The sequence below is a fragment of the Pseudorca crassidens genome, chromosome 3 (assembly GCF_039906515.1).
Source record: "Pseudorca crassidens isolate mPseCra1 chromosome 3, mPseCra1.hap1, whole genome shotgun sequence".
Classification (NCBI taxonomy): domain Eukaryota; kingdom Metazoa; phylum Chordata; class Mammalia; order Artiodactyla; family Delphinidae; genus Pseudorca; species Pseudorca crassidens.
In genome coordinates this window covers 136,187,191-136,204,667 of record NC_090298.1, presented here as the reverse complement: position 1 = coordinate 136,204,667, position 17,477 = coordinate 136,187,191, and the positions used below count along the sequence as shown (strand labels likewise).

The window sequence follows — 17,477 nt, the reverse complement described above, 5'->3', positions numbered from 1 at the left end:
TCCACTGCCAGGGGTCACACTCTATCCTCCGAAAAGCGCGCTCCAGCGCCCCCTCAGGCCAACGGGCTTATCCCAGGAGCCCTTGGCCATCCCCTTCTTCTCATCTGGTATCAGGCCTCCATAGCCTTCCCCTTCCAGGAGAGGACAGATGGGTCTCTCCTCACTCCCTGTGGCTGTGAAGTATGGGGCCCAGCAGGGCAGGTGGGCCCTTCACCTCCTGAAAGCTGCAACTACTGAAACAGCCTGGTGGTCATGGGACCTACGGCTGGGGGGGGGTGCAGGAGCCTCTCCTGCGACCCCTGTCTGGGCACAGTACTCACTGTCGGGCAGCCTGGGACCGGGGCTGACCCATTTTGAGCCTTCACACGTCATTGGGACTGAGAGGGCCTGCAGGGTCCATGGGGGTGGCTCAGCAGAGAGGAGCCCTCTCTTTCTGTCTGGACCAGTCCTCTCAGCAGTTATAAAAAGATGCGCAGGGCCCAGGGCAGGGAGGCCTCTGGGCAGTGCTTTCCTATCAATCCCTGATAAAAGGGCCTTCTGGGTAATCTCCCAGAGGGAAAATCAGCTCTGGGACAGAGCCTGCAGCCTTCTTGTCCACTTAGAACACAGTCAGTGCTCAATAAGTAGTAGCCAACCACCAGCTTCATGGTGAAATGTGAAAGGCGAGGCCCTTAAGGTAATTTTTTTGAACTTTCTTCAGCATATTGGACTTTGGAACTGTATCCTTTTTTAATGTTAAAAGTTCCTTTTCTGAAATTATGATAGTCATTTCTTATGTGTCTTATTCTCTCAAAAAAGTAACAACATTTTGCAGTCCTATTTCAGTCCCCAAGTCATTTCTGGTACCTGCCAAGCCTATGAAATCCAAATCTGGAGACAGGATTTGTTAAAATCTCTCTAGTTCTAAAGTTCTGAGACCCAGGGAAGTGAAGTAACTGCCAAAGCCCATCTCACATGTGACACTCAACCCTCGTGCCCAGGGCTGGGCTGGCCTCAGTGATGATGCAGCCCTGCCAGGTGACTCCCCCTGCCCTCCCCCAGACTCCCAGCTCTTGCCATATAGTCCTCCTTCACCTGCCCCAGACTCTACCTCTACCCTTCCATCCATCCACAATTCATCCACCATTCCATCAATCCATCATCCAGCCAACATCCACCCACTATCCTCTGTCCACCACCACACATCCATCCATCCACTCGCCCATCCACCCACTCTCCACCATCTACCCATTCACTCATCCATTCACCCATCCACCATCCATCCATCCCAGGCCTGCCCCAGAGCTCACATTGCCAAGCCTACTGTGTGTCCTTGTTCCCCTTACTCTCTTCATCATAAACTGTAAGCTCCCAAAGGCAGGTGACTCAGCACAGCCCAAAGCAAGGAACCTGACTTGCAATAGCAGGGCCTCCCACTAAAGGAATGCAAGGATTCCTCTGGTTCACCCTCCTTCCCAGTGCAGGGATTCCCTCCACCTAACAGTGGGTCATCCAGTTTATGCTTGATTACCGCAAGAACAGGTAGCTCCTTCAACCTTTCAGAAAGCCTGGGTTGTTAGACATTTCATCAGATAGAGCAGCAATCCACTTTCTTGCAGACTTCTTACCTTGGTTCTTGAGAATGGGCACCCTGCATCTTACTTATTTTATATTCCTAGTGTATGGCTCATTATAGACTCTCAGGTCCTGGAAGGGTGGATGGATGGATGGATGGATGGTAGAAGAATAAATGGATGGATGGGTGGATTGTAGATGGATGGATGGCTAGATGGTAGAAGAATGAAAGGAAGGGTATATCACTGATACTTTGCATGAACTCAATAAATAATTGCTAAAGAGACAACTTCAAGTTTCTGGGGAAGATGTTTCTCTCGATGGAAGACGCTTGTCTTACAGAAAGACTTTGTTACAAGATTCCCTTTCTTCTTCCTTTTCCCAAGCCCTAATTGCAGTGTGGGATAAGAGTCCTGGGCTGGAACAGAGCAGGACTGAGATAGCTCAAAACACTCACGCAGGCTCTATCGCAGCAACTTGGTAAATTGACAAAATTGGTCCTTAAGCACCCCCCTCTCATAGCCCGTGTCCCCTCCTCCTCTCTTGACCTGTCATAGCCCATTCAAAAGAAGACATTTTGCTGGTGACAGAGGTATTTCCAGTCTCATCTCCGAGATGCAATTCTCTTCCCACAGGCAGGATGGTTCTCTCTCCCCCTCCCTAGCTGCCTGTGTTGTATAATCTCTGACAAGGCTGCTGTCTGTGGCTAAAAACTTTGCTGTAACTGGGGCAGCTGCTGGGCTTCAGACCCTGATCTGAGTCCTGGTTGTGCCTGCCCCACCCATGACCTTAGGGGAGCCCTGTCCCCCTTCCTCTGTAAACTGAGGCTACTCCAGCCAGTCAGTCATGACCTTCTTGGTTCAAACCCCTGTGGAAATCTGATAAAAGCAATCTATCCAGAAAAACACATGAGTTTTCAGACATGCCCTGGAATTCCAGCTCATGATTTTGGCAGGGTTAAGAACCCCCTAAAGCCTGCCCATGGCTTCCTGGGTTAAAAGCCCCACCACTGTGGGATGTCATCTGGGCATTCAGGGGGTCTTCCTTCTGCACAGTCTCAGGATGTGTTTTAACTTTTTCTTTGGAAATAGTTGTATACTTCCAGAAATACTGCAGGAGTCCAGATCTCTTCCTAGGCCTCCCCAGTGCTGACATCACACAAACCCAGCTAGATCCATCAGAACTAAGATCCATCACTACTAACTAAACTCCAGACTTTACCCAGATTTCACCCAATTTTCCACCAATGTCCCTTATCTGGCCAGGATCCCATCCCAAGTCCCTAAGCCCAGCCCAGCCCTGCCCTTCATGCCCTTGAGACTGGGAGGAGCTTGGTTAGGCCTTTGGGTTTGGTTTGTTTAAAGTTTCCTGATAATTAGATGCAAGTTACGATTCTTCGGTTAGAATGTCTCAAAGGAGGTGGAATGTCCTGGTGGGGGCCTCGTCTTAGGAGGCACGTGGCATCCATCCGTCTTCTGTCCCATTGCTGGTGACCGCAACCCCAATTTCTCTGGTAAGGCGGGGTCTGTCAGATTTCTCCAAGGCAGAGTTTCAGTTTTTCCCTTTGCGATTGATCAGTATCTCGGGGAACTACTTAAAGACCTGTGTCTTCAATTTGAAAAGGGACTTTCTTTGCCAGAATGGACCACCTCAAGTTTTTCTGGCTCGTGGTCTTCGTAAAGGCTTCTTTTCCTCATGAGCAATTTAAAGGCCGGCTCCAGGGTGTCCTTGGCCCTCGGGACTTTATTTGTGAGGAGGCCCTCTCTTCATTTAGCAGAAGAGGAAATTGAGGCCCCCAAAGGACAGAGAAGTGTGCAGGGTCACACAGCTACTTGGTGACAGAGCAGGGCAGGAATGAGTTCTTTTTCTTCCAAGTTCAAGGGGGAACACCCCTCCCAACCCCCCCACACCCTTCCCCTCAAGTGTGTCTGGCAGCCCTGGACTGTTTACCTGAGCTCGATAAGCAGAGATCTCCGAGCCCTGTTCGGGGCAGAGCAAAGCCCCAGGCCTGCTTTCTCTCCCCTTATCTCAGAAGCTGGAGAAGGGGAGGTAAGGAGGGGCTAGAGGAGGGGGCAGAGCAGAGGCAGAGACAGAGGCAAGATCCTCCTATAGGAGTTAGCCCTGGGCCCTCAGGGGGCAGAGTCAAAGGGAGTTGGGGGAGCATATTCAAGGCTTGGAGAATCTGAGCCTTGAGAAGGGCCACCAGAGAGGATGCAGTGGAGGAGGCGCCCGGTTGTGTGCAGTGGGTTCCAGGAATGCCCAGGACATACTGGCTCTACCCTGCCCTGGGAGGGGTGGTAAGGAACCCCTAGGCCACCAGCTCACAGCCCCTAACCCAGGGTCATTGCCTGGGCAGGAGGGCAGATACCACACCAGGGTCCTGGAAGGGTGAGAATCAGGATCTGAGCCCACCCTCTAAGGAGGTGGAGGTGGGGGACAACCTGAGTCCTTGAGAAGACAAAATAAGGGCAGGGGCTCTTCTGAATGGAGGGACCAGAAGGAAAGGGGTCTGTGTCCATGCAGTTGTTTATTCATGGTGCTTTGAGTCAGCAGAAGGTGGCTCTAGGCTGGCCTGTAACTAATCAGTTGTATTATAAAAGAAAAACGGGGCAGGGGCTTCAAGTGTCTTGAGGAGGCAGCTGCCTGGCTGACATTTGAGAAAGGGAGCAGTGAGGGGAGCTGTCTTGAATTCATTCAAGGACAAGGTGAGTAGAGAGGGGCAGAGAGCTAGGTCCCATGGGGTAGTCCTGCCCAGGTGGGCTCAGACCCTCCTGGACTCCCTGCCCCAGCCCAGGGCCCGTGCCTTCTCCTCTGACCAGGCTCTCACTCCCCAACAACCATCTGTGGGATGGGCTGGGACTCCAGGTTAGAAACAAAAGGTGAACAGGACACAGCCCCCAGCTCAGGGAGCTTTCAGGCAGAATGGATGTAAGAGCATGCTCCTGAAGCACCTGGGGAGCCCGAGGGCTCCAGGGCCAGGCGTGGACCGAACCCAGACTGCAGGGTCAGGACCCTGGCCTGTGCCTCAAAGAGCAGGGATGGGGACATGACAGATGCACATGAGCAGAGAAGCAGTTGGAAAGAACCCAAGGGAAGGACGAGGGCTGAGTGTGGCTGGAGGCCAGGGAGTGGTGGACAAGGCTGAGAGGGCAGGAGGTGGGGCAGAGTCAGCCTGTGTGTGAGCCAAGCAAGGACACAGTGGCAAGAACTGGAGAAGGGCTGGGCAGAGCCAGATGGGCACTGGACAAAACGCTCCTCCTACAGTATGTGTGAGTGTGTGTATGGGCATGTGCGTGCATACCTGTGTAAGAGTGTGTGCCTACGTGTGTGTCTGTGTGTCTGTGGATGTGTGTGCATATATATATTGGTGAGAGAGTGAGAGAGTGTGTGTATGTGTGTGTGTGTGTTACATGTGTGTGGATGGGTGGGGGAAGCTGGAAGCTGGAGGTGCCTGTCCCAACTAGGAACCTCTTCTGGTGCACCTGGGAGATACTGCGGGCTGGACTCATGGTGAAGAGCCAGGAGAGGCAGGATGGGTCAGGGCCATTTCGGGAGGCCAGAGCAGCCTTCAGACTTGGGCAGTCCCCAAGCAAGCTGTCAGTGGGAGGCTGACAGAGAAGAAATGGGGAGTCCCTTTCTGGGTTTGTGGCTGGGTGCTTACCACCTGGGAGTTTCCAGAAAGCAGCAAGAGTCCAGGCCTGCTCTGGGCAAAACATGGAGAGTACACAGGTTGGCCGGGGCCTGCAGAGGACCATCCAGAACTGTTGGCAAATCCACAGGAAGAGTCACCAAAAGCAGGGTGGGGCCTGACAGCTATCGGGAGGCTCGTGCAGAGCGCACTTCCTCAGACACATCTCACACTGTGTGTCCTTGGTATAGGAGTGAATGTGCTCTTTTCAGTGGCAGGTGTGTGTGGATGTGTATGAAGATGTGTGGATGAGTGTGTGCACATTGCTGGCTGGAGCTCTATCTTACCATTTTCCTGCCCCTGCCACCTGAGCTTTGGGACACACATGCTCAGATGCAAACCTGGGAGCAGGCGAGACCATGCAGCTGGAGGAAGTGTGGGGAGCAACCCAAAACTTCTACTCATTCCCCAGGGTGAAACCCACCTGCCTCCAGGGCACTGATGTGGGGTGAGGAGACAGCAGCCCCCTTTGATAACTCTTCTGTAGCCATGTGGAGCCCTAGCAGTGTCCAGGCCTGCAGTGGGGCGTCTGCCCACGAGGAGCTCAGGGACACAGCAGGGCACACACCCCTTGTCTGGCACAGAAGGTCCTAGTTGGTCCTGTTCCTACATCTCTCCTGCTCACTCCACTGCCCATAGCATTTTTTTTAACCTAGGATTTTAAAATTCCTGCTAATCAGCAGGTAAGCTCCACGAGGTCATCTTGCTCCCTGACGTTTCTCCAGCAGGGCTTGGCAAACAGCAGCTACTCCCACACACACATGTGGAATGGCGAGTCCAGGAGTGAGTCCTACCAGCTCACACGGGACCCAGGGCACCCCCAGGCCCTTGTCCTCCACCTGGAGTGGATCGTGGCTTGGTGCCCTTGAAGAAATGTTTACACACACTCAGGAGGCATGATGCATTCATTCATCCCGTCTGGGGAAGCCTGGCTGGAAGTCCAGCCTCTGCAAATTCCAGGCTGTCCCCCACATGCCCTGTACTTCCCTCTGGTCCTGCCAGCCCAACCCCTCCCCACCTGAGGCCCTGCCCTTGTGGGCCTCCTCATGCAGAATACCCCTGCCCCCTGCTTTTCCTCTGTCGATTTCCTGCCTGTCCTTTGAGACAAGCTCCTTTAGGCTTCTGTCTACCAGGCTCAGGCTAGGTCTCCCACACCCAGCGACCCCCTGCAGCTGGCCTCGCCAAGGCAGGCCTCCCTTGACTCCCTCACATGCCTGTCTCACCCAGTTCGGCCCCACCGGCTTTTCCTTCCCAAGCTCCAGCCATCACCCACTGGCATTCTGAAAACCGATGCCACATCCCCTGACTCATTTTCTCCATGTGTAGAAAGAGAAGGCTGCATGCAGGCGGCAGCTCCAATACCAGGTCAGAGACAGCCTGGATGAGGCTCCTGGCAGGCATTCAGTTCCAGACCCAAGCGCGTGGGGCCAGCAGGAGGCGAGGTGCCAATGGAGGCACTGACCTTTGGAAGGTTCCAGAAGAGGCAGCCCTTCGGCTGGGCCTCTCAGTACCTGGTGTCCGGAGTGGAAGAGGGGAAGGGTGTGCAGGCAGAAAAAGAGGCACAAGTGGGCAGCATGTGGACCAGGAGCCATGCCCTGGGCAGGGCTGTGGGAAGCTTCCAACCAGGACATCTGGGCACGGGGGCTCCACCAAGGGTTGGTGGGACACTAGAAGGACCCTTTTTTGTATGCCTTTTAATCAATCCGCATGATTGCTTTGAGATTCATCCATGCTCTCTTTCCTGGTATGCTAAATAGAATTCCATTTCATGGATGTGCCACAATTTTTAATTGAAATATAATTGACATACAACATTATATTAGTTTAGGTGTACAGCATAATGATTCAATGTTTGTATATATTGTGAAACGATCACAACAACAAGTTTAGTTTAACATCTATTACCCCACACAGTTACAAGATTTTTTCTTATGATGAGAACTTTTAAGATCTACGCTCTTAACTTTCTAATATACGATATTATTAACTCTAGTCACCATCTGTACATCACATACCCACGACTTATTTATTTTATGCCACAATTTTTCATCCATTCACCTGTTGATGGACATTTTGGAGCTGCCAGTTTGGGGCTATTACAAATAACGCTGCAGTGACATTTGCTTCCTGGTCTTTGCAGGGACACAGGTTTCCTCCAGGGTAAATACCTCAGAGGTGAATGACCAGGTCATAGGGTAGGTGTATGTTTTCAACAAGCTGCCAAACCCATTTCCAAGGGGCAGCACCAGTTTCCTTCCAGCCAGCAGTGTACAGCGTTCTGATTTCTCCACATCCTCACCAGCACTGGTTATGATCTGACTTTCTGATTTCAGCCGTCATTGCTGTTCTCCATGACAAGTTATGTCCAGCATCTTGCCTTGGGCTCCTTAGCCCTCCGTATACTTTCTTTGGGGAAGCTCTCCCTCCTCCTTGGGTCCTCCCTCGGGGACGCGCGCTCCTGTCCCACCGCAGCCCTGCCTCCCCGACTCCCATTACTGTACCGCGGTTACCGTGCTGCGAGTCTAGCACCCCACGCCCACTGTGAGTACCCAGGACCCAGCCCGGGAAGAGGCAGCCACGCCCCCACGCCAGTCCCACCACCTCAGCCCTGCCGGGTCCTGCCAACCACGTCGCCTCTTTCCGCAGCCACCCGGGAGTCCGCCTTTGTGCACGCCATCGCTTCCGCCGGCGTAGCCTTCGCTGTGACACGCTCGTGCGCCGAGGGCTCCGCTGCCATCTGCGGCTGCAGCAGCCGCCACCAGGGCTCGCCCGGTGAGGGCTGGAAGTGGGGCGGCTGCAGTGAGGACATCGAGTTCGGAGGGATGGTGTCTCGGGAGTTCGCAGACGCGCGGGAGAACCGACCAGACGCTCGCTCCGCCATGAACCGCCACAACAATGAGGCTGGGCGCCAGGTACGTCCGCGGCCCCCGCCCCCATCCTGGGTTGTGAACCCGAGAGCCCTGAGACCACACCCCTGAGGGTCCCTGGGAAATAGCAGGGTATGTGCCCTGGTCCCTTGAGGAGTATGGCACGGTGTAGGCAGGGTGGTGGGCTGTGGGAGGGATGTATATGGTGGCCAGGCTGGGGGTCTGCTCACCTCCTGCCCAGCGGTGTCTGAAACACAGGGCTGTCCAGTTGCTCCACGAGGTCTAGGGCATTCCCACAGTATGGCAGGTCCACCTGTGCAGCTGGGGTCACAAGGAAGGAGGGATGGGAGAAAGGCCTGCCCTGCAGGAGCTCCTGCACATCCAGGGAGGGAGACAGCCAGGCTGCTACACCACAGTGTGGTAAGTTCTACGATGAAGAAATGCACACACACAAGGTGATCTGGACATAGTGGAGAGGTCAGACCCAGGCTGGATTCTCAAAAAAGACTTCTCGCAGAGGTGGTGAGTGGAGACAAGCAGAATAATTGGCAGTTATCTAGGTGAAGGGAAACCAGGAGAGCCTCTGGGTAGCTCAGAGGTGAAAGAATGCATGTGAGTTAGTCCAGGTAGAATATGGAGAACAGAGGAAGAAAAAGATTTGGGGGATGGAAAGGCTGGCAGAGACCAAGCTGTACAGGGCTTTGTGAGTCCTTCTGAAAAGGGGGCTTAGTGAACTTAGTCAGAGGTTCAGTGGGGCACTGCTGATAGGAAGTGATATGTGTAGGGACTGAAAAGTGTTCAGCAGAGTTGGCCCTGGCCTTGGCCAGTGGAACCAGGGCACTGCAGAGAGCTGAAGAGTGAACACTTAACTTCTAGCAACAGGGAACTAGGTGACTCACATTAATCTTCCGGCTAAAGACAGGTACAAATGTAGGATGAAATGTAAAAAGTACCCTTTAAAAGTATAGAATACTCACCTGTATAAGTTACCTGATTTATCACAGGGAAGATAGTGCAGCAGAGGGGGAAGTGGTCTTTTCCATAAATGGTGCTCAGTCAATTGGATAACAATGTGGAAAAAAATTAATCTTGACCCCTACCTCACATCATATAAAAAATCAATCTCCTATTTCCAAATGGGAAAGATAAAACAAAGAATGTTTAGAAGAAAACATAGAAAAACATCTCTGTGACCTTGGAGTAGGCAAAGATTTCCTAAACAGGCCAAAGAAGCACTCACAATGAAAGAAAAATGTAATAATGTGGACTATATTAAAATTTATAAAAAGGCACCACCATGAAACTGAAAAGGCAATCCACACAGAAGGAGATGTTCACAATATATACACACAACAAGTATATGAAAGTTATAGTATAAAAAGGACAAAAAGACTGATAACCCAATAGAAAAGTTGGCTGAAAAATGGAAAGCCACTTCACAGAAGAAAATCTAGAAATGTCCAATAAATATGTGAAAAGGTGATCAATATCATTAGTCATCAAGGAGATGCTGTTAGAATATATGCCCTGGAGAGGGGAGAGTGTAACAACCGGAACAGAGCATGGTGGGAGTTCCTGAGGAGCTGGTGTTCTGAGGCTGGTAATTTATGAAATTTTGTCATATTCCATGCTTATGATATATAAACTTTTGCATGTATATTACACTTCCATAAAATAATTGTTAAGTGTCAAATAACTAACCATATACTGAGGAATTAGCAGTCCAAAGTCCAGGAGAAGACAAGACTCTGAACCTGGTGCCTGGGGCAGCTTTTGTCCAGGGATCATTTGCTGGTCTGGGAAAAAAGTGCGTATGCTGAGCTGCATTTTCAGCAGCCTCACAGAGCTAAAAGGGGCCCACCAAAGGTGCTACGTCTAGGAAAAAACTCCTCGGTTTAGGCTGGGATCCCGAGGAGTAAAGGAAGATCAGAAGTAGGCAAGCCCTTATGCACATGTACAGGCTAGTAAAATCTCTAGACTGAATGGATTAAGGTAATCCCAAATTGCTGGTATCCCCATGTACCTGGAGAAGGCAGATAAATCCTCTTTGGAGGATGATAACCTTATGCTAGGCTGAAATTTTTTTCTACAAACAGCTTTTCAAACACAATGTTCCACACATAATCAAAGATAACCTGTTAAATGAGTGATAATCAGCAAAACAAAACAAAACAACAACAACCAAAAAAAAAACAGAAACAAGACTCAAATACTGGAATTATTAGACATAGATTATGAGAAAAAATATGCTTACTTATGTTCACAAAGCTAAAATGTAAGATCTGGGAAAGAATCCCATAGAAATTGTAGACCTGAAGAATGACAGGGAGTTTCCAGTTAAAGATGACAAACAAAATACAAATATTTTCCTCTGCATTCTCCTAGAACTCCACTAAAAGGACAATGAATTAATTTTAAGATACATAAATAGACTATTGAGAACATGGAAAACAGAAAAGGTGACAATGGCAACAAAATTTTGAAAGCAAAAAGCAGATAGATGAACACTCAATATCTTAGTACACTCGAGAAAGCTGAATCTTAAGCCAGTAGAGAACTCTGAGAACCAACCAAGGAAGTTCTAGTATCAGATATCTTGAGAAGTAGAGATAGATATGGGGCTGGAAACAGAAAGACTGGTCATTTGCTGGTCTGGGGAAAAAGTCTGTATGCTTAGCTGCATTTTCATTTTAAAGTCTATTTTAAAAGCATTTTTTAATGTACCAGCTCTTCTATCCAACCTCTTGCATCCAGACAGCACCCCTCCATCACCACGGCCGAAGTCTGGAGGCTTATTCCCTAAAAAGGGTAGAGCAGAAGGCGTCTGGACTGCTGAGGGTGAGGCTGCCCAAGTGAAAGTAGTCTGTCTACATACACCTTTGTCTTCCTAATGTCCTAGTGCCACAGTGAAGCTCGATTATGCTCTAGGCAGGAAAATGGAAGATCCTCCCCTGAGAATCAGGCCATCCCAAGAGAAGAAACTTGAAGCTATTGAGGTGGGGGTTCCCCCAAAAGCAACGTGGCCAGATCACTCTACAGTGAGGGCCCAAGTAGATGAGTCCCTCCCATGTACAGGAGGTTCCGACAAGATTTTTAGCGCCCCACTTTCAAATATGAGCAGGCAGCCAAGGATCACTGAACATCTGAGGAAGGCCTCCAGCAACCACAAAGGTAAAGACCAAAATAAAGAAAAAAGAAACCCAAACTTATGGGAAAGAGACATTATAAAGGGATGAAAACTTCAAAAAACCATCAGTATCCCCAGAGAGATAAAACACTGAATCCATAAAATTGGAACAGGATGTTAATTTAAAAGAACATTCAGGGGAAAAAAGAAGCTCTTAGAAATTAAAAATAGAACAGCAAAAACAAAACTCTCAGCAAAAATGTTGGAAGATAGTTGAGACACGCTTCCCACAAAGTAGAGAAAAAAAGACAAGGAGATGGAAAATAGGAAAGAATAGAAAATATGGAGGATCTGTCCAAGAAAGACAATGATGAACATGAAGATGAGGAATTTGGTAAAGAAATAAGACAAGAAGGTTCCCAGGGCTGAAGAGCAGCAGTTCAGACAAAACAGGCCCCGTAAGTGATTAACACAAGAAAGGGGAAGACCCACATCAAAATTTGCTGTGAAATCCACAGCCTGTGACACAGAAAAGCCTTCCAAGCTTCCCAGAAAACGCTTTGGTTTCATGCAAAGGATCAGGAATCAAAATGTCATCAGAGTTTCTAAGAACAACAGTGAAATCTAGAATAAAATAGAGTAATGCTTTCAGAATCCTGAGAGGGGGAAATATTTTAAGCCAAGACTTTTATACCCAGCTAAATCATCATTTCAACTTTAAGTAGAAAAGATTTGTTTTCAGACATGCACATTTCACAAAATTTACCAGAAGCCGTTTGAAAAAGATGTCTCCAAGAAGATGAAATCCATAGATCAGCTGGTGTGTTTGAAAGTCTTGAAGAGAATATTTAGACAACGAAAGGAGTTAGTGAGACTGAACCTGTGATGAGTACATTAAAAACAGCAACAACATGGGGTTTCCCTGGTGGCGCAGTGGTTGGGAGTCCGCCTGGCAATGCAGGGGACACGGGTTCGTGCCCCAGTCCGGGAGGATCCCACGTGCTGCGGAGCGGCTGCACCCGTGGGCCATGGCCGCTGGGCCTGCGCGTCCGGAGCCTGTGCTCCGCAATGGGAGAGGCCACAACAGTGAGAGGCCCGCGTACTGCAAAAACAAAACAAAACAAACAAACAAACAAAAAACAGCAACAACAAAACGTTTTGTAGAAAAGGAAGGGTTATCATGGCACGTGGCTCAACTAAGTATGACATTTACCACAGCCCCAATACTGTCAGCACTAAATTTTGATCTAACTGGAATTATGCTATAGATTTTAGTGTAGGAAGGGGGCTGGGAAAAGTGTGCATCAGAGTTGTGGAGTGAGGTCCCATGGGACCTCCATGGTGAGAGGTCCATAGACAATGCCAAACACTGAAGAATCAAGAAGTAGCAAGACAAGCATCTTATCAGAGGTGTAGAGGTACAAGGTGCTGCCTCAAGTGGTCAGGAAAGTGCTGTGAATGAGAGTGTGGGGTCAGAACTCCTGTTTTTCTTAATAGGTCTTAGGAACTCTTGGACTTTTCAAAGTATGTGCATATATAACTTTGATCAAAAGTAGAACTAAAACAAGAGACTGAGGAGGCAGAGATGGGAAGTGGCAGCTCCTCTCTGGAAAAGCTTGGTCACAAAAGAGAAGAGAATGGAGATTAGACAGAACTGGACTGTGGTGGGAGAATGTAATTTACAGATACTCCTAAAAGAGTGCCAGTATGAGAGGGAAGGGTTGAAGAAAGAGCAGGCAGAGGGGGACAGGGTAGAGGCAGCATCTGGACACAGAGCCCACATGAAGCCTTAGATTTATCAATTTCTAGTAGCCACATTTTAAAAGGAAACAGGTGAAATTTGCTTTAATAATGAATTTTATTTAACCCAATATAGCCAACATGTTATTGCAATAATGCAATCAATATTAAAATTTTGAATGAGATATTTTACATCCTCTTCTTTTACGAAGTCTGGGGACTTAGTATGACCCAGCATGTGGTTTGCACTTAACAGCACTTCTCAATTTGGACAACCAGCCGCATCTCAGGACCTCACATGTGGCCAGTGCCCATCATAGTGGCCAGTTCAGCCTTAGTTCTGATTATGCCACAGGACCTTTCACCCCCAGCCCCACTCCTTCCCCCAAAGAGAGAAGGGAAGACAACCTGACGTTGGGATGCCCACAGGAGAAACACACACAATCCTCAGCAACTCCCCTACAATCTGATAAAACCAGCTTCCTGGGCCCTGAAGGTACCCTGCTCCAGCCACTACCATTATCCGTGCTCAGGTCAGCCCCTAGCCTTGCCACCCATCCCATGTACATCTCCTGTAGACGGAGGTCTTGGGTTTCCCCAGTCAGAATGAACGATTTCCCTCCTACACCCCGGCACTTACATATCACATGTTACAGCCCCTTCTTTCCTACACTCAACATAGATGGCCTAGAAGTAGACCCAGCCCAGGAGGGGGTCTCCCAGGCCCTGCCCTCCAGGGATCTTGGGTCTACCAGGGGAGCCACATGGCACAAGAACCTGTAGCACCACACGGAAGGGTGGTGCTGGGAGAGGGCACCTGCTCCACCCGGGAGTCCCGGAGCTTTATGGAGCAGGTGGGGGGACTGGGTTTGCCAGGTGAGCGGAGGGGGACTACAGGCAAGGAGTACAGCCACCCTACGTGGGAGGTGGGGAGACTGAGGGCCTGCCCTGACGCCCCCGCTCGCACGCTCCTGCAGGCCATCGCCAGCCACATGCACCTCAAGTGCAAGTGCCATGGGCTCTCGGGCAGCTGTGAGGTGAAGACCTGCTGGTGGTCGCAGCCCGACTTCCGTGCCATTGGTGACTTCCTCAAGGACAAGTATGACAGTGCCTCGGAGATGGTGGTGGAGAAGCACCGCGAGTCGCGCGGCTGGGTGGAGACCCTGCGGCCACGCTACACCTACTTCAAGGTGCCCACAGAACGCGACCTGGTCTACTACGAGGCCTCGCCCAACTTCTGTGAGCCCAACCCCGAGACGGGATCCTTCGGCACGCGCGACCGCACCTGCAACGTGAGCTCGCACGGCATAGATGGCTGCGACCTGCTGTGCTGCGGTCGCGGCCACAACGCGCGCACCGAGCGGCGCAGGGAGAAGTGCCACTGCGTTTTCCACTGGTGCTGCTACGTGAGCTGCCAGGAGTGCGCGCGCATCTACGACGTGCACACCTGCAAGTAGTGGGCGCCGCACCGGGCTGGGGGTCCTCCAGGTGGCGGCGGGGGGGACTCCTCCATGGATGGGGCGGGGCTCTGGGATGGAGCTCCTGGAGGGTGGCGGGGTCCTCCGTGGTAGGGCAGGGGTGAGGCTCATGAGTGGGATGGAGTTTTTCCCGACAGGTGTGGGGCCCTTCCTGGGGCGAAACTCCAGGGATGGGGCTCCTGGAGGGTGGCGGGGTCCTCTCTGGGGGCGGGGCTGCAGGGGTGGGGATTTAGCCTGCCATTACCTTCCTCCCAAGACCACATGATTCCCTCCACCTGACCTCGTCATGTAGAGCAGTATCTCCTGGCAGAATGAGCTGTGGAGAACCTGTGGGGGGCATCTTGTCCCCTTACCCTTCCCACTAAGGTATGAGGCGCATCCTACAACGATTCAGGTGCCTGGAGGCCTGTGGCACTCCTTCCTCAGTCTGATACCTGCCAACGCTCTCAACCAGGAACCCTATCAGGGAGAGCCTTTGCTGTGCAGAACCGCAAGAACCACCTGGGCTTGGGTGAAGGAGACAGGGCCTGACGGCAGTAGGCTGAGAAAGGGCCTGGAACACGAGGCCTGGCTCTGTCCTGGCTGCCCTGTGCTGGGCATCAGACACCCAGGCCCCGGCAAGGTGCCACTCAGCCTGGTCTGCTGTGCCTTCTACTTTGCAGCTGACAGAAACTCCTGCGCCTGGCTCTCCCTCCTCCCTGTCTTCACATTCCCACTTGCACCCCATCGCATCCACAGAAGAGGAGCAAAACCTGCTGTTCCAGTCTTGCTGTTGCCTCCTTCATGGCCTAGCACCTCTCTCCACCTCCCTCATTCACAGCCCCTTGTAAGCAGAAGGCAAGAAGGGAGCCACTGGCCTGTACTGCTGTCCAGGTCGTACTCAGCTCCATACCCTGCCTTGGAGGCTCACTTTGGGTTGGGTTGTTTGGGAGATTGGGAGTCGGGAGGTGATCCCACACTGGTGCTGCAGACAAAGGACCCAAAGACCCCAGAGGACTGGTCTCCTTCCCAGCCCCTCATAGCCAGGACGGACCCCCAGGTCCTGCTGCTGTGGCTATGGTACATCAGACCTACCCGCCACTGGCCACTGTTGTGGAGCCTCTGGTTGGCCGCTTGACTTGGCTCTGCTCACGTCTGACTCATCCATCCTGTCTGGGAATGAGCGAGACTGATGGACCTCTCAACCAATGCCCACAGGGGCTTCCTGCCAGGTGCTGCCATGCCAAGACCTCTCCTCCTCAGCCTCTGCCACTGTGAAATGTTGCCCAGCCCCCTGTCCCCAAGGCCCTACCCTCCAGGCAGGGGGAAGAGACAGTTGGGGCGGGGGGTGGGGAGGACAAGCTGCACGGCTCGCTAGGGATACGACCTTCCTCTGCCTTGAATTTTGCATTTTTGGTTTTAATTTTATTTCCAATGCTGCTATATCCACCATACATAGGAACTAGACAAACAGATGTGTTATTGTTGTTTTCTTTTTCTTTCTATGAAAGAAATTATTTTAGTCATAGCTTGTGAGTTTCAAACTATGGGGAAAGTAAAAACAAACAAACAAAAACGACAAGAAGAAACAACCAAACAAACCTGTGGATTGTGCTGGATTTTTGGTGGTGGGTCAGCAAGGCATGGGGCCTGGATTGGTTGTGACCCTCTGGAAGGGGCCACGATGGGAGGTGGGGTGGGCATGCTTAGCTCAGAGACTCCTGGGGCCTCTGCAATAGCCTCCAGAGCCAGAATTCCAGGGGAAGGAAGAAGGATGGCCACTCCAAAGAAAGGAGGAAGCAGCCAGTGGTCTTGAAGTCTGGGGCGGGGTAGACTAGAGACCAGGGCAGAAGACCCCAGTGGAAGTGCAGAGAAAGGGAAAAGGGGATGTACAGTGCAGTGAGCAGGGGACCATGGCAGCCCCAGGGAGGAGACCCCATGCAAGTCAGTGGTGCAGCAGGACATCCACCAAGTCAGCTGAAAGCCACTTCCCCAGACATCCACAACATGCTTCATTCAGTTGACATTTGAGCACCAGCTACGTGGCCATGCTCCCTGGGCTTGGGGACATGGCCCCTGTGTGGGGCTCCCTTCTCAGCCCACCAGGGGCATTCTAGGAGCCCAGTCTGGTTGGGAGGATGGACATGTTCCCTCCATTTGAGGCTCACCAGCCTGAAGCCTGGAAATCAAGCAGCTGCTTCTCTCTGGGCCTGGCCTCCTTCTACCTCCTGCAAAAGCCACTTTAGAAGTCCAGCTCATGCAGCTGGAATCCAGTTGGGAGGTCATGAGGGACATCCCTCACTGGCAGAGAGCTGCTGCATGAACCCAAGAACTCCCAGGGGCTCCCTCCTGCCTCTGTCCATCCTCAGGCCAGAGGCTAGAGCTGACCCTGGACCCCTGGCCTCCCCTCCACCATAGGGCATAGCTCAGGAATGCAAGTCTTGGCAGAGGTCAGCAGTCTCTCAATGTATGGTTGGCCAAATCCTGGCATCATGCTCAGAACCTTGGGATGGGGATCTTTCCAAGGCAGACAGGGAGAGCCTCAAGGACAAACGAGGCATTCTGTTGGCAGAAGCCTCACGTTGTCCCTCCATGGCTATTGCCTACATCCATCCATCCAGGGTATCTGGGGTATGCAGAGCTGGGTGGGCCTCTGAAAACTCAGGCTGCAGGAGCCAGGGGGTGAAGGCCACACCTTCATCTCTCCAAGCCAGGAGCAGGGTCCTTGCTTCTCTCTGCGTCCTTCCATGCCCCTCTCCCCACTACTACCACCACCTCTGAACGCTGCCCTGATATCCAGCCAGACCCACAAGGAGGGAGAAAGCTGAGGAGGGACAGGCTAGGACAGGTGGGGGCCGGGGGGAGATGATGCTGGAGCTTAGGGGAGGAGGCCTAGCCCCACCCACTCAAAGGTCAGGCCCAGCATAGCCACCCTGCATGAGCCATATGCTGGAAGGGAGGGGGCTGGGAACAGACAGGAGCCTCGTAATTGGGAGGCCCGTGCCTGCTGAAAGCAGAGGGAGGGAAACCCAATTCAGCTGGCT

The 17,477-nt window shown here is 51.6% G+C and overlaps 1 protein-coding gene across 2 annotated transcripts in view; it reads left to right on the top strand.

Annotated features, from left to right (window-relative positions):
• WNT3A (Wnt family member 3A) overlaps window positions 1–14,604 on the top strand; it is a 47,149-nt gene extending 32,545 nt beyond the window's left edge. For both annotated transcript variants that reach the window (XM_067730142.1, XM_067730143.1), the window contains exons 3-4: window positions 7,889–8,154; window positions 13,954–14,604. In XM_067730142.1, coding sequence (XP_067586243.1) covers window positions 7,889–8,154; window positions 13,954–14,433 — 746 coding nt within the window. In that variant the 3' untranslated portion in view covers window positions 14,434–14,604. The remainder of the gene's footprint in view (window positions 1–7,888; window positions 8,155–13,953) is intronic.
• Window positions 14,605–17,477: the final 2,873 nt, after the last annotated feature.